We start from the raw sequence: 17,543 nt of genomic DNA on the forward strand, positions 1-17,543 counted from the left end.
CACTGCCTCCGTGGACTTGCTTCAATATTGTGGAGTTGTCTGAATTATTCTGTCTATAGAAAAAGTGCAGAGTAACAACTCAAAGCATCAAAGCACACACAGAGGTACTACATTCTGATATACTCTTTAAATACATCACTTGAATAGTATTTGCATACCTGATAATGAATCAGTACAGGTATTTCCCCTCCAAAGCTCTCATTAATACTCGTTAATTTGGCGACAGAAGCCAAAGAACTCTGAGCACTCTGGAACCTATTTTTACCTTCCAAGACAGAAAAAGCACCTCGGTCTACCTTGCCATGCTCATGACGCACATCCAACAATTGACTGCTTTTGAAAAAATATTGTATATGCTTTTAAAATGTTCAACTTAACACTCGTTTATGGCCTGAGTAGATGATCATTCTGATTCATTCAATATCTCTCTGATGAATCACACTCATTGAAAGGAGAATAAAAGCAATTCCCACTATCTACCAGGAGTTCAAAGATTTGGCTTGAAGAAACAAGTGAAAACTTCCAATTAATAGCTGAACTCTGTCTCCTACAAGAACTCTTTGAAGCAGTTTCTTCTTACCTGCTGTCACTTACCAAACACTAATGCCTGTACTCAACCCCTAAAACAAACAAACAGATAAAAAGCACCACCACCACCAACAACAACAAAAATACACCATTCTCAAAGATCCTACAGTTCTTACCTCATCTTGGTCAAAATTCAAAAGCTCAGAAAAATAGTGCAACTTCTGGGAAGCGCTTGGGCCAGGCAGCTAGCTTACCAAAGCTGATTTGCTGTTAACATGCAATCCAGCAGCATCAGTCAAAACCTAGAGAAAGCTGTTCTCTCTGAGCGTTCTTTACTTCAGGCATCCCATTTGAAAATAATAATATTTTCCTTAAAACAAAACTAATGAATTGTGTGCAAAGTAAAACAATTGGAAGCAGAATAATTGAAAATTGTTTTCAAGTGATGTAAACCACAACTTTGTGTTCAAGTCTTTATAAACCAAGGAAAGCAATTAGCAAAAGATTGTTCTGATATTTTACTTCAGAGACAGACAAATCACGTTTTGCACATTTGAAGTTCATATGAGTAACAAAAAAGAACAAGGTGATGCCAACTTTTAAGGTTTAAAAAAAAAAAAAAAAAAAAAAAGCCCACCACTTGCACCAAAAGCTCTTCTCCCCCCTTTTCCTCCCAGGTTATTATTTGTTTTTTCAGCATTGTACTACTACGACACAGGAAAATATCACAATGCACTAATCTTACTGAAAAAACAACAACAGATCCAAATCCCTGTCTTATTGCAGAGCACAGTACTTCATTTGCAAGGAAGTTTCACGATCCTGTGAGTTGTCCTTTAAGCTCTAGGTCCACATCAGACTGAACATAAGATTTTGTCATGAAAATTACATGATGGTGGATCAATTTTGAGGTTGTACGGCTACAGGCAACTTTTCAATCTCCAAAGTCGTTCATTTTTCACATTTTAAATTTCCTGTCTTCACTAGCTGCTCAACACATGATTCTTGTGCTTTAAATGAACACATCTAGTCTACCCTGCACAAGATGATACTTCAGCACTACAGATCTGATCTTAAAACATTCTGACAATGAATTGTGTTTTCTCAATTACGTGATATTAATCCATGCTTGGAAAGTATTTTGTAGCAGCAAATATTGAATACTTTATTTTAAAAATAAATAAAATTAAATGCTAAGGTATCAAGGAATTAAAAGTATTAAACATTTTTAAAGACTCATATTTCAGTTTTGCAGATGTGTTATTTTTAATGAGTTTGCCCCAGCTGCTATTCCCCTCCACACACCTCATCAGGGCTCTCCAAGCTAGTTAGAAACCCAAAAGCAAGTTCTACCACGATAAGAAACTACAGCAAGCCATCATTTTAAATCACACACACACAGGTTCTGAACAAAACGCAAAGCTACACGTTTCCACTTTTTGGCACAGCTACACACATCTACTGCCCAGACAGGGGCAGGAGACACAAGGCATCACTCTGCGCAGCGAGTCCTTGTGGCAGCTTTTCAGCTCCGGATGTAACCTCACCTTAAGTCATACAAATAACCATCATTCTGATATATGAACTCTAAAGAGCCTTTTTCCAGAAGCCCACGAAGCACTTCCTTGAAGCTTTGGAAAGGAGGAGAGCGTTGGCTCAGGGATTGCTCAGGTGCTGACACAGAACTGGAGCAGTGAAGAAGCTGAACTAGGTTTCACCCCAGAGAGCACTCTGCTAAGGTTTGCAATGGGAAAAGGAGCAGCACCTATAGACATAGCACATTAAGGTACAGAATACTGAACAAGATCACCAGGTCCAAAACCTCTGCAGAAGGGTTTCTGTTCATATTCAAGCCAGGAAGTCCCTCCTTCAGGGTTTACATTTCGATTAATCTTCACATGAAGATGACTTAAGAGCATAAACAATTTTTGACATCAGCCCTCATCCGTGGAGGTATTACTGCAATGCGAAAGCACCTCTGCATTACCGAGCACCAGGAATCAGGACAGCAAAACAATTTTATCTGAACTTCTGGTGATACAGGAAGAGTCTGGCAAGAACCACCACATAAGCAAGCACCTGACAGAACAACCCCTCTATTACTGTGATACCACAGATAGATATTATAGTATAAGAGACATCAACAAAACCCACCTCGACACAATTTAACTTCTAGAATCTTTCCTTCTCCTCACATGGCTTTCCAGCCAATTCATCCTCACCCACAAACCACGTATCTTTCATGAGATTAAGGAATACACGGACAAGGCCTGACAGGTTTCAAACACAGGGGTGCCCTCCGTCCTGCCCTGGCATGGGGGGACCGCCCGGTGCCAACACACTTGGCATTGAGGGCAGCCTGCCGCCTGCCCCATCCACCGCCCGGCTCCCACCACACACTGGCCACGCTGACGCCCGCTCGTGCCCCACCGATGCAGGGATGGATGGCCACGAAGCTGGCGGGGTCCCACTCCGAGGGGCCTGGGGAACCACGACCCTGCCAAGAGCTGAGCCAGCCACCTGCACAGGGGCCCGGGGATTCAGAAAGGGGGGTGCAGGAGCTGGTGGTGGGCTGCACAGCTGCCTCCATCGCACCCTCCGTCCCATCCTACCCACGGCCTGCACCCCTACGGCAGCAGCCAGCAGTCTCCTTTGGGGAGGATGCTGAGGGCACCCTGGGGAGGGGCAGTGGGGGGCACCCCCCGGGGAGGGAGATGCTGGGACAGGGAGGCCACAGTCAGGCCGCCACGGGGCTTCCCCAGGGCCAAGTGTGGGGCCCGGGGGGGTCCTCCCGGCCCCCGCTTGTCCCCTCCTGCCCCGTGGCCACCCCAGCCAACAGCAGCCCGAGCAGCACGCGCGGCTGTGGAGGTGAAGCTCATCGTCCTGCTGACCGAGCGAGCAAGAGGTGCTTTATTCCAAGTTGCATTTTCAAATTACGCGGAGGGCACGGATTAATAATATTAGCATATCCACCCCCGGCTGGGCACCGCGGCTCTACGTCCAAAAATAATCCCTGCTTTGGCCGGCTGCCTGCTAAGTAACGCGCTTTAACAAACTGAAATTTCAATCTTAAAAAAAATAAATAAAAAAAAAAACAGAGCACCCACCTCCCCCCCGCAAAGCTCCGCGAATTTGGGAATTTGGGAATCGGAATTTCACAAAGCAGCAGCGAACGGGAGCGGGGCGGCCGCCGGGAGCCCCCCGGCCCCGGCTCTCCAGTCCCGGCAGCAAAAACCACGGCCACCGGCGCAGGGAATAACAACGGCGGTGTAAGGGATAAGGAAGGAGGGGAAGGAAAGTTTGTTGGGAATATCAGGCAATTCGGCAGCAGCAGCAGCAGCAGCCGGGGAGGAAAGCGGAGCATCCCACAGAGCACGTCCCGGGGCCGGAGGGACAGACGGACGGACGGACGGACAGAGGGACGTACCGGCAGCCAGGCACACGGGCAGGAGCAGCCTGAAGGTGAGCCCGCACAGCACCTCGGTGGCCATCGCGCCGGGGCGGGGTGGTGGGGGGGTGGGGGGGGTCTCGGCCGGCCGTCGAGCCGTCCCTCGCTGCGCGCCGCCGCCGCTCCTAGGTCCCCCCGTGCGCGGAGCCGCCGCGGCGGCGGAGCATCGCCCGTCCGTCCCCTCCTCGCCTCACGCCGCCCGCCGCATCCCCGTGCGGCCCGGGGCACACGCACACACACACGCACACACACACACGCCCGCCCCCTCGGGGCTCCGCGGCGGCGGCGGCGGCGGCAGCAGCAGCGCGGCCCCCTCCTCGCCCGCCGCCCCGACGGCGCGCCCCGAGCCGCTCAATGAAACGGCCCCGGGCTCCGCCCCGACGGGGCCGGGCCGGGCCGGGCCGAGCCGAGCCGGGCCGCCAGGGGGGCGGGCAAGGCGCTGCCGCCCCCCGCCCCCGCCCAGGTGGCCGTTTTGCCCGCGCCCGGGGCTTGGTTTTTCCTCGTCCTGTGCGTCTGTCCTTGCTTCAAATTTCTTCTGGTTTTGCACTTTTTTTTTTTTAATTCCTTTTTTTTTTTTTTCTGGAGTGGTTTTCTGTAAGTCGCCCGCTTCCCGCCCCAGGTTGCGGCAGCGCGTTTGGGTGCGCAAAGCAAATTGTCGCCTGGAAGGAGAAAAAAAAAAAAAAAAAAAAACCACACGCACAAAAACCCTAGATCTGGAACGCATCTGACTTTTCTGGAAAGCTTCTTCCCCGGAGATGGTGTGAGAGCGCTGTGGGTTTAAAGGGGCAGTTTGAGGCTCAGCTGGCGTGTCCCCGCTTGCGTGCCAAATAACCCTAACAGTTTGGGTTGCACAGTGATGCTACAAAGGAGAGAGCTGTTAATGGTATTATTAATGCAGATGAAAAGGCCACTTAGTCTTGGGCAGTATCTCGCAATTCCTCCCACTTACACGAGTCAAGTGCAGACAGAAGCCCCTTGTTGCGGGAGCAGCGCTGCAGGGAACTTCACCCTCACACAAGATCTGGAGCAGGGGAAAGCAGGAGCCGTGCCCCTGTGGTGCTTAAGTTAAATTCCCGGTGCTTCTCCCTGGTGAAGGATGTCAGCCAGGCTTACTTCAAGCCTGAGAAGCCTTAAATGTGCTCTTGGAGTCCTGGCTTTTTGACTTAAGAATCTTTTCATGTGCTTTTTGTTTGTTTATTTTTCTTTATATATATATATATAATTATTTTTAAGAGTTGTATGGTCACTGACCACTCCACCTTCAGCAGAGACCCTGCTGAAGCCCCCAACAGCAGGACACCAGTGAAGGGATGTAGCCCGAGGCCATGGCTCACTCCCTTCCCACATCCCATCCCTCTGCGGCTCACCCCACTATCTCCACCACAAACTAAGCCTGGGCATTGGGTTCCCAATCTGCTGGCATGCGTTTTGGCACGCAGTGGCCTTTGTGAGCCTGCTGAGTGGCCCAGTCTGTAGGTGGCAGAACACGAGGCTTGCGCAGTGCTTAGCCTGCTAACGAAGCATCTCACCAGCCCGTGGTACAGCCAGCCCCAGAACTGCTTTTAAGAGCATGGGATCTGTCCCGAGAACAAGCTGCTGAGGAACGTCTCTCTCCTTGCCCTAGAGGCCACAAAGCAAGCAGTCAGGACAAACAGTCTGTGTGTAGGACACACGCAGAGCTCAAATATTCTGTCCACTTTGGCAGCACATTTTCAGGTATCGATTGGCTTTTTGTTTGGTTGTTTTTTTATTCGGTTGTCCAGATTCCCTAAAGCAAGGATAAAGTATTCATTATTTTTACAATATGGTTACCAAATTGGTTGCTCCTGAAACACGGCTATTATTCTAATGTTTGGGAAACAATTAGCCAGTTTTTGATACTTACCGTTGACAAGGTATGAAAAGTGGAGTTACAATACACGTATTGAATGGCTCATTGACTTCTGCGAGACTGCTGATCTGCAGCAAAATCTATGCAGCCGCAGTGCCACCTTTTGGCTAAATCGCCTTTTGTGTAAATTACAACATTTCTTCCCAACAGCTGCCGGGAGTTAAATGTTTGCACACACATCGTTCTGGTAGACCGACAGGACATCCATCCTCCAACCCTACCTCTGTGGTGGAAAGAAGTACAAAAAATACATCACGGCCTTGCCGACGAGCGTGTACACCTTCTGTCGTCCAGCTGTGGGCAGGATCAGTAAATGTGTTATCCCGAGAATTGGAGGAGCACTATTCACCAGCGTGGGAACAATAAAGCATAGGATTCCGACTAAAATATGCAAAACAGAATGAGAAACTGAAGTAAAGGGAAAAGTATCTGTTGAATGAAATGTATATAAAGTGACTCCCAGTAGAGAACCATGTCTAGAGGATAGCCTGGAGTTTATTTAGCTGCTAACTGTTTTGCAAGTGACATGGAAAGCAATTCCAAGGCAAAGCAGGAGAGCTTCTTCTCCTTCCCTGAGGACACACCACTTAGTGAAAGCACATCGTGGGCCACACAGGGTTTTTTTGCCCTCTGCAAAGCAGAGGAAATTGCCAGGCTCTGAGAGCCATCCAGCGCACAGCACACGTGCTAGCAGTGATCTCACCACCGAGCAGCACTTTTTTCCCTTACTTGCAGCTACCAGGACCTCAGACCCTCACCACCAGGTGTGTAACACCCACCTCGGATGAAAACATTTCAGCAGCAAGGAGGTTGAGGAGGCCTTGCTGATGACAGGGAAGAAAAACTTACATTTATAAAAGAGCAAACTTCAGCCACAGAGAGCTTTGTTCCACCTTACCTCATCACCTTTCTTGTAGCAATAACCCGGGGGAATTTGGGGAAAATATTATCTCTGCTTCATCCAATATGCAAAATGAGTTGCAGTTAACATAGTTCAGAGGCCAAGAGGGATGTTGGGGGAAAAAAAGAAGTCCAGTGTATGTTGTGTCCACTGATCCTATTAGGCAGAACGTAATCAATCACTATTGCTCATTGAAATTCACTGTGTTGAGCTGACTGGCTGTCTTAAACAGTCCTGCTCAGAAACATCCTCTAATCACCTCAACTATCTTATTTCTTTGACTTACCTCTACAAAGAAGAGGTAAGGCATTAAGGCCCATCAAGGCAGGAAAAGTCACTGAAGCCTTTTTAGAGCAGCCACGGCGGTACAAAGCTGGTTTGTATTTGTTATTCTCACAATATGAGAGTCCTGCTTTGGGGACCTGCAGGGAAGGAAATGGCTTTAACATTTACAGCCACGACTAACTGGTGTGTTTTGCCTCTTGCTCCTTGCTGTCCGAGACTACAGGGAAACATGGTGCTCCTCTTACCTGCTCTGGAAGCCCTTCTCATGCTCAGTCCTGGGAGCAGCCAGGGCAGCAGCCTGCAGTGGCACACCAGGAGCCACGCGAGTAGATTTTTTGGCTTAGTTCACAGTCAGCTCTGAATGAAGCTGTTATTTGTTCACTTCCAGTGTGAAGTCAGCTAAACTTCAGGATAACAAGCAAGTTCAGCAAGTTCAGTTCTGGTTCAAGAAAAGTTAAAAAGACAAAAAAGAAAAAGAAAAAAAAGACAAAAAAGAAAAAAAAACACAGTTCAAACCTATTTTGCATTCGAAGTCAGTTTAACTCCCCTGCACCAGCCGTAGGTCATAATTATTTAACTATTTTATCTTAAGTGATGAGCTTGTCTTGCCTCACAATAAGGAAATTCATTCCACTCCAGTGTATGCTGAGTAGGCATCCTCAGAAATATTCACCTGCCCCAGCAGAACACACAAGTTCCCTAGGAGCCCCAAATTTCCCCCGTGCTTAATTTATCTTCCGTTCATTATCCCACAATTTCACCACTCACTTCAGTTGACTGGCCACAGGGTCTGCAGAAAGCTCTCTACAGTCAGATGCATCGCTAAAGGTCTGGGCCTTTTTCCCTGCTGTCTTTTGTTAAGCTTCCCTCTTCGTGGAACAGTGTCTGTCTAGAAATTTTGTCTCATGCAGTAAAAATCTGCTGATAGAAACCTTTGTATTTAAAATGCTGATGTTGACTGCTGGTCTTGTTCTGGTCAGGTTATACAACCTGACCGGTTAGGAAGCAGACAAACATTATTAGCATTACCTCAGAGTAACGTAAAACACAGTAGGAGAGACCTGTCGCACACTGAAGCAGTCCTGGTTTAGTCACATTTTGTAGGACACCAAACCCAGCAGAATATACCCAAATGGTACCTCGAGGTGCCATTAACCGTAGCTGCAGTAAGAAATTAAAGCTGTTCCTGGTGACTGAACGCTTCCACGTATATCAGAAATGAATCATTAGGAGTGGCATTCCTAATGAGTCATTAGAAAAATGGTGTTATCTTTTTTATCTGGTGGTTGGTACAGAGGACTAACAGGACAGGGCTGCTGGCTGAACTGCTGGAAACACATCCCCGAGCTCCCCGCGTGCATTGCACAACTGGATCAATACCACAGAGAGCTCTTGGACTTCCATTAATGAGGGAGGATGAAGGAGGAGAAAGGAGAGGGGGATCTTCTTAGGCGGTTATGACATTTCATAGCTGTGAACCTACTCAGATCAGGAGCAAATTTTAGCAACTGTACAGGAATTATGTCTGCTCATTTCATGTCAAATAAGTTACAGCAGTCAAGCTACGGTTGTGTCTGCTTGCAAGATTTTTATTTTTTTTTTGGTGGAATAAGTACAGAATAGTCCCTGCAATGGAGGATTGCTAGCGGTGTTGATAATTTCTCATTAGATTACTAGTATTTTAAGTTTTCAGAGGCACATGATGCCAAGGAATTTTAAGCACCATTCCTCGGTGGTGTAAAAAGAAACGTAGAAAAAAGAATTCTAATTCAATGTGCATGGTTACCTGCCTGAGTGTAATTACATTTGAAATGGAAAGAATTTTGAAAAAGATTGTCCACATTCTGAAAGAATCGTTTCATAAACAACAAACTATGATTTTTTTTCCCTGCGTGTTAAGAATCCAAACACGAGCAAGACTCTGAAATAACAACCAGACATGTCACATAATTAAAACTGTCTAGTATAAGATCATAACTTGTTGAGATTCATTTTCAATCTGAAGAAACCACAAGCAATAAACATCCTATTCGTCACTGAATAGGAGTTAACCATTTAGGATATTTGTTAAATGCATTTTTATTTCAAGTGCAGTTTTAAGAAAATTTTTAAACAAGACTGGAACCATGACATGAAATACAGTTACTCTTGGTTATATTCTGTGAGAGTATTGGCTTGACTCTAGCTAATTGTAAAGCGATAACTGTGGGATGCAATGAAGTGGTTCCAAGACAGTCCTACGCAGATTGCTGTAAACACACAGCTATGCAGTAGATCTGAGCTAGCTGGAATAAAAACATAAAACATCGCTCTGGACTCCTTCAGTAATGGCTGTAAACTTTGCTCTGCTGTCGTGGTGATGTGAGTTATATTCGGTTTGGTAGCCAGGGAGAGCCAGCCCCTCACATCACAGGAGCACCATCACAGTTTACACTTTTGCTGGCTGCATCAGCTCAGAGCAACAAGAAATGAGGCTGAGCAGATCCCAAAGCACACTGAACCAAAACCAGAATTCTCTGCGGGGCAGTATAACAGTAAAATAATAGATTTATGACCCAAGTGAAAGAGCAGACATCGCTGCACACACCTGCGTTTCAGCCAGAACTCCTTCCTCCAGCTGAGCCTACGCAATCAAGGAAACCACTAACTCCTCCAGGTCCTCAGTTCAAGGCCAGTTTAGGCTGACTGTGATTGAAATGCATCATCCCTGACAGCCAGACAGTGGGCAGCCATGTCCCCCAAACGCTCTTCCTCGCTTGCTTGGGGCTGGTAGGCAAGGACCATTCCCTTTCAACAAGGTGCCGAGGGTCAACAATGCCAGAGGGTCTGGCTTTGGCATCCCTTCGTCCCTTCCACCTTGTGCCCCCCTGCCTTTCTTCAGAACCTGCTACTGCAAACCCCTCTCTCAGAAAGGACTGGAGAAGGACAGCACCTCCTCTTTCTTCCCTTTAAACACACTGAAAAAGTCCTTTTGAACCAGGCAGTATTCAGTCTCAGTCATTGCTGCTGCAGGCACTTTAGAGGGAAGCAAAAGCATCAGAGACAATTCTGGTAATGGAGACAGCAGCTCAAAGATTGCAACATCCAGCATGGGAGTATATGCTTTGATACCCTATGACTGCAAGGCCTAGAAAAGACCGTTCATCCACCAATTTTGTTTGCAATATTTCCTATTAACACGATTCCTTGCACAGTGTGGACACACAGTCCTTCCTTCCTTTCTCCCCCTTTCTCATTTTCCATCCTTGCAGAAGAAACCTCCATAGGAGCTGACCTTAGAAACTACAGGAGAAATTGGGCTGGGACAAAGGGGGCAAAGCGAGGAGAAAAGAAGAGAATGGTTTTGTGTGCTTTATCCTTGTCTCGGGTAGGAAAGAGGGAGTCAAGAAGTAGCAGAAGAAGCCAGCGGATGAATAGCTCCAGGCAAAAGAGAGAAGTACCTGGCAGGGTTGCTCTGTAGAGCAGCGTGCTTTTAAAAATAATTTTTTAAGCTAACGTATTTGGATAGGGGTATCTGTCCCCAGAGCAACCAACAACGGAAAAACAAGTAACAATAATTTTCCATTCCAATGACCAGTGCTATAATTAGATAATAACGTTAGAAATTTAGTCTACTTTGAGGTGAAAGGTGAAAGTCATGCACGCTGCCTGACAGCCACAGGAAAAAAAAAAAAAAGTCACTGCTAATTGACTGTTTCTGAGGTCAGACAGTGTAGTGGTGAAAATTCAGCAACTCCAACGAGTTACCACTGAGATAGCTTCGAGCTGAGCTCTCAAAAACCCCATCGCACCACCAGCTGGACAGACAGCCACTGCTCCCAGCCTTGGTGGCCTGGATGACTGGCATGGACCACAAGCTCCCAGCCAAGGAGTCATAGCTGGCAAAGGGCAAGCCCCTCAGCTGATGTGAGATAACCTGTAATGTCACAGCTTGTAATACATCTTTTTCATAGCGCAAGAGGGTAAGCATGTCTTAGAAAAACATTGCATTCATTCATAAGAGAAAGAATGCCACTGGAAAAGGAACATAAAACTTACGCAATGCATGACTGGAGTGCAGAGGATGTTTTTTAGCTGATCCGATGGCAGAGGCACCATAAAAATAAATATATCTGCATCCAAATTGCAGGGCTCTGAGTTTGGAGCTCCCTGGTTTGGGTGCAATACCCCAGCACCATCCCACCAATCCTCAGCCCTCCCTCTCCCTCAGCCTGTGCTATGGTCCAGGCAAAAAGAAATCCAGGTGCATGGGCTGGAAAAGAACAGCGGTGTCTTCCAGTTAATAATGACCAGGGAAAAAGGGATGCACCAGCACCACAGCAAGACCTAGATCATGGGATCAAATTGTTTTGAAGGAATCCTAATTTATAGGTTTTCTTTGCTTTAAAAAAAGCTCAATTCTAAGCCTTCATTCAGAAACCAGTTTAATTCAGCATTGTGCTACAGACTGAACAATAAAAATGCAAAGAATCTAAAATATATAATCCCATGGTCTGAGGTTCGAACTGAGACTTAGATGCCCAGTTGATGCAGGCGTGTGACCAGGGAAAATATTTTGTATCCCACACAAGCATCCCCAAACCGGTTTTGTTAAAAAAAAAAAAAAAGGCGGAATTTCAGATGCAGCACTATTTTTAGTGTGTTGTAGCTAGTGGAGGTTCCTTTCACTGCTTCTGAGACTTTTGGATCATTATCCAGAGAAGTCAAACTTTCCATTTGTGTTATAGACAGAGCCTAAACAAAAAGTTTTGGATTCCATTCTGGCAATAGATCCTTTACTCTAATATTGAGGATCTGTACCCACTCTGGTACCTTTTGTTATGCTAACCCATTAGCTCTGTATTTTTCTTTTCCAATTATATTCCTGCCCTCAAAATTACAAAAATCTTTCTGAAAATAAAATAATAATAACTGAGCACACTGCTGGGCCTGCCCAGTAAAAATAGAAATGCATGTTTTGATATAGCAAGTGGATTCAATTTGTGAGTACAGTCCATTATCACCCACTTTGGGGTCAAGTCAGAGGAGCACAAGGGGCTCTGCAGTATCAGACACTAACATTGCTGTGCAGTGCTCTGCTTTCATGGGGTTTATAAACCAAATGCTCATGTTTGTTGTTTGTTTGTTTTTCCCTCTGCAGAGGCGGGTGCTGGCATCCAGGCATGGCACACGTGGCAGATCCATGGAGCACCTGCCCGCGAGTGTCACAACCCTGGCACAAATCACTGCATCCATCCTGCTCCTGCGGGGCTTGTATGGGTGGTTGCCAGCCCCAAAACAGGCACACAGCATCAGCAGTGAGGCCAGAGCATCTGCTCCACCACACCTTCTGAGGTGCTTGTGCTGCTGCACAAACATCTGCCCACATGTTGACTTCTTTGATTATTGAAGGGGGCACCCGTACAGATCAGATCTGCAATCAGTCTGAAGTAGGAATGCCCTACAGATATTTTCACCATTCAACTCGGGAGCCCAATCTTTCTGTAACGTTAACAGAGAGCAGCTGGCACCTCCAGAGGGCAATCCAGAGCATATAACTGCATGGCAGCTGGGCTCCTATTTGGGGAGTGCTGGATTTTTCTCTGACGATGCTCATCTCTCCCCTCTACTAACTCCTTAGCAAGACTAGAGAGGTGACAGTGAGCCCATCACAGGCCCCTATAGGCAGCAGGGGTGGTAACTAGAGCAGACTGCCAGGAACCCCAGCTGATTTACAGTAGCATCTGTTGCCATAAGGTTTTCCATCATTATTACAGAGCCCAGATACCTGACATTGGGCTGTGCCAATACCTCCTTCGCATCCTTGTCTTTCCTTGGTCAACTCAGCTCATATGGAAAATCAGCACATCTGCCACAAAAACTGCAACAGTGGAGGACAACAGGTTTTAATCAGCCCACAGCAAAATACACAATTAGTTTTGACATTAAGGGAATTCCTGAATTTAGAGCCAATTTTCCTATTATGGAAAACTCAACTCTGTGGTATAGCATTACCTAAGTGTGTATTATGTCTGGATAAACAGGATGATTATTGTATGTTTTGCAAAACTATGCATGGACATTTGGAAGACTGCAAATGGTCAACATCCCGCTGATGAATCTCATCATGTAATTCACATTCAATTCCTCTTCATATTCAGAAAAATCCCGACTGATTATGAAGATCACAGTCACATTTTAACTAAAGATCCGTTGTAATATTCTATCCCTTTTCTGCGTTTCCTTCAGAAGAGAGGCAAAAGCAACTAAAACAAAACAAAAGTTATTCTTGCTCTAATACAGGGACCAGAAAGACAAAACAGAAAAGGCAGAGGGATGAATGCCTACACAAATCAAACATGAAATTTTGCACCCAACATTTTTATTTCCATATAGAGGGACATAGCTGAGTATAAAGCTAAACCTTATGCCTTATCACCTTATCTAAACTGACAAAAAGATGCCGGCTTTTGCAGTCAAAAGGACACAAAGGAATAACCCAGACCTTAACAAGGTCACTAGACCCCTTGGACTCCGAAGCACAAATAATCAAGACAAACAGGCTGTTTGTACCTTTTGGTACCTTGACCTGGGGCTCATGCCTCTAGCACTACAGTGAGATATCTGACTGATATATTTACTCTGAAGTGAATGAGTCCCTTCAAATCTCGCACAGATTGGAGGCAGAACTGAGTTTTATTGTTCTTAGGACAAGGCAGAAAGATCTGCTCCTTCCCCTAGGATGAGGGTGCCCTTAACTCCTCATGTCCCTTACACATGCAAGCATACCTGAGAAGGAAGTCTTTCCTCTTTCTCCAATCCCTTCTACGTATCTGCAAAATACTCCCAAGTTGCTTTGCAGTGGTTACATTTCAGGCTATTCTCCTCTCGCTATTTTTCATACCCTTATCAAAGTGGCTTCTGTTCATTTGCAGAGTACAGAACTAAAGCCTATGGAGGAGGATAAGAACTCTTTGGCTGGGATCAAATTTTTTAATAAACATATGGTGCATGTCTTTTTGCAGATGAAAACATGCTAGATAAGAAGAATGGATTTCAGTTTCTATTTAAAGAAATGTTTTCCCTTATTTTTTCCTGCTTTGTTTTTAAGCTTCTCCTTTGCAAGAGAAGCTTTTACAAAGACATTAATCAAGTGGCTCATTGTAGAACTTAAAACAGCACAAAAAGCTGTGAAATGACTCTAAAGCATCTTTCAATAATAAAACAGCTATTATCGATATAAAAATCATGACTGGTATAGTTATTAAACTACAGTTGTGGGGAAAACATCTTGGGCTTAATTCAGCTCTCCCATTTAAGCATGCACTTTCAAAGCACTCTAAAAATAGGAGGCGAATTCCCTATGTCCCATGTTTGGTTTGTACTTTCCCTGCACACAGGCTTGGAGTATTTAGTGAAATGCATGTTTCTAAATTAGTGCAGAGCTTGCAGATCCCAGGGTTTACTCTTACCTGAGAGTAAGAAAGTCAGGATCAGCATACTCAAGGCTTAAGACCAATTATTAGAAGCCAATTCTTCCCTCATGAACAAACTGATCACGCAGTTGCAGTCCTTTTGCATGTCAGTATGAAATAAATACCACCTGAGAGGAATTGCATATCTAGGAGGGGAACACACCATCCCTCACCTCTGCCATGGTCTGGCTCATTTGTATGGAGAGGACAGGGTTTGCTTCCGGTGGATGTCTCTGAGTGTCCCCTCTTCTCCCTCATGCACCCAAATGCAGATTTGCAGCTAACACCCACCCAAGTGCAGGTGCCAACCATTAAGGCATGTGGGTAGCACATTGGAAGGAGCAGTGTCTTCAAGACAGAGTTCAGTCTCCAAACAAACAGCTCTGGGCAACTGCGCCTATCCATGGTGAGCTGCTGTGACAAGGCACAGAAGATGCTGACGTGACCAGAAGTCATACTGTACCAGCCATATTTGTACCAGGGCTGCAAAATCCAGGGTTACAGTAAGAGCTACTTTTATATTCCTGCAGCACTTTTACTCAGAGACCATCTAGTCAAGATCACAAGACAGGAATGGTTTAGCCTTGACATCACTGGGTAATTCTAAAATTGAAAAGGGTTTGTTGTTTTTCTCCTTCCCTTAGAGAATTATTCTCAATATTTTTAAGGAACTGTCATTTCCTGTAAAATAATGTTTATGGTGGCAGGCTCTCAGTCTTTCTGGTGTTTTTTTTCACAGGGTTATTATTTATTGTAGCTGTTCTTTGTTCTCTTTTCTGACTTTCAGCAGGGCTGCCCCATGCTTTTCAGAACTGTACAGATTTTACAGTAGAGTGGCTCAGAGTCACTTCAATCTATTTAAATAGATGCTGAAAATGCCATCAAACTCTGGTGTCCATTTAAAGAAATTGTAGTATGAACATCAAAGGAAACGGACTTTGTCTCTTTCCATGCACTTACCCCCATCCCCCACCACCCAAAAAAAAAAAAAGAGCAGCATCAAGTATTCAAGCAGCTGTGACACCAGCATACCCTCTGTGAAATGATGCTAGCTGCCTTTCAGGTGTGCTGCTTTTTTCTTAGACCTTCCCATAGCCATCCCACATCCTGATCACTGTTAGGGTCATGCGGATGGGCAGTGTTCAAGTCACACACCAGTCACAATTACAGTATATATACATCTTGATGCTGAGGACGCTGACGTTACATCATAGGTTCCTAGCACCACGTGGCTTAGTTCCACCTCTGCCTCCTATCCTCTGGATGAAGCTGCTGCTCTGTTGTAAACATAAGGCAATAGCACAACATCAGAATTTAGATCTAGATTTAAATTTGCCTGAAGGAAATCGTATCAGCGTGCAGGGTTAATCCTGACCAGAAATCAACAGAATAAATGAACGTGTTTCTGAGAATAAGGAATCTGTCTCAGCATTTGGGAATCTTCTGGGCTGCAAAAGCAGCAAAAGAAAAATATTTGACCTGTTCACCCCCCTCATTAGGAAAGCACTTTCCAATGGCTGCAGAAAATTGTCAGAATCACTTGTGGTGGCAAAACGTGTACAATTTGGTAATACAGTTTTGCGGCCACCACAAGGAAATCCCATATCAACAATGACTTCAGGGAACGGGTTATGCCTCAAAGAGATGAAAGAAAGGAATGAAAGACTCAGGTTCTGCTCATGCCCCAGGAGATAAAAAATTCACTAAAGCATATTGTGACCAGCGACATACTGGGGCCAAGATACCGAGTGCATTGGGTTGCAAAAGGTGCTGACAACATCTCTCCAGAAAGCGGAGTCAGGGAGAACACAGGCATAATATTCAGCTAGGTTTTCACTAGGAAACGCAGAGACAGCAGGCAGCATTCTCCCACATTCCCTCTGCTCTCTCTCACAGACACTTCCTTTGTCTGTACCAGCTGGGTTATTAACAGTATATTGTTTTTCATTCCACTTCTCCTCCCTTTGGGCTTCCTATACTTCTGGTCACAGAAAAGAAGGTAAATAAACCTTTTTAATTATATAGTCTGTCAGAATTTTTCCACGCTCACCCAATTTATTAGATTTTTTGGTACTTCAAATTTATTTTTAACCCCCTTCCCTTGCACTTAGCATTTTTCACTTTGTATCTGCAAGTACCAATAGAAAAGAACACAATCCGTTCCCTGCAGAAACCCAGAAACAATTCTTGCAAGACACGTTTTACGAGAATGTCTATTTTTTCCTTTGTGTAGTAGAACTAATATTTCTACAGACCTGAGAAGTGGTCCAGAAGAGGCAGATATTTAGCCTTACCTTCCAGCTGTGCAAAATATTGTAGTTTTCACATCAGAGAAAAAAATGCTTGGGTTACTTGTCGGATGACTTTCACAGAAGTAGAAAATCTATTTCTTACTTTCCAAGTGGACTTAAAATGTCACTAAGTTTAAACAGTTGATACTCCACAGACCAAATTCTGAATACGGAGGGAAAATATAATTTGGTGTATTAGCTTCCAGACTAGCATTACTTCAGCTTTTTGAGCTAAGTTGAATTGGTGCTGAAATGTGTATTGCTGTATGACTGGAGAAAAACAGCAATCCTAGCCTTGGGGCATTTTAAACATAGGCTGTGGAGTCAACCAACGTAATGAGCACAAAGACAGTTTCTGTGCTAAACAAGAAGTGGATTTCTTATTTGTAAGCATAATAGCTCTAATTTAGGATCAAATAGTAGGTCCCTTCTAGATGTATGTGCATGCATATTTTCATTTGTTACATCCAGTTTGGGTTAACTCCTTCTGTGGTTACCCTTCCCTAAAACCACCTCTTCTTGTTTGACCTACTGGGCTGCCAGAGACTCATCCCTGTCTGTTTCACTCTCACCCACAGACACTTGGGAACACAGAAAATCCTGGGCTACTACTCTTGTTAATTCACTTTTCTGAGCTCTATCAGGCTTTTTCACAAGGAAAAAGCAAAGAGTGGAGAAGAATCACTATCAGATTGAGATATCCAGTGATTTACAGTTCAGTTCTCACAAACAACCTGGTCACTGA

At 45.1% G+C, this 17,543-nt stretch overlaps 1 protein-coding gene across 4 annotated transcripts in view; it reads right to left on the bottom strand.

Moving 5' to 3' along the window:
- PIEZO2 (piezo type mechanosensitive ion channel component 2) overlaps positions 1-10,900 on the bottom strand; it is a 320,203-nt gene extending 309,303 nt beyond the window's left edge. Inside the window, exon 1 of one of the 4 annotated variants that reach the window (XM_083826665.1) lies at positions 7,055-10,900. In XM_083826665.1, coding sequence (XP_083682791.1) covers positions 7,055-7,217 — 163 coding nt within the window. In that variant the 5' untranslated portion in view covers positions 7,218-10,900. Of the gene's footprint in view, positions 1-3,955; positions 4,516-7,054 lie in introns of those variants that run through there. The other 3 variants (XM_083826663.1, XM_083826662.1, XM_083826664.1) reach the window with 3 other exon arrangements.
- Positions 10,901-17,543: the final 6,643 nt, after the last annotated feature.

This window comes from Anser anser (genome assembly GCF_964211835.1).
Source record: "Anser anser genome assembly, chromosome: 2".
Taxonomy (NCBI): domain Eukaryota; kingdom Metazoa; phylum Chordata; class Aves; order Anseriformes; family Anatidae; genus Anser; species Anser anser.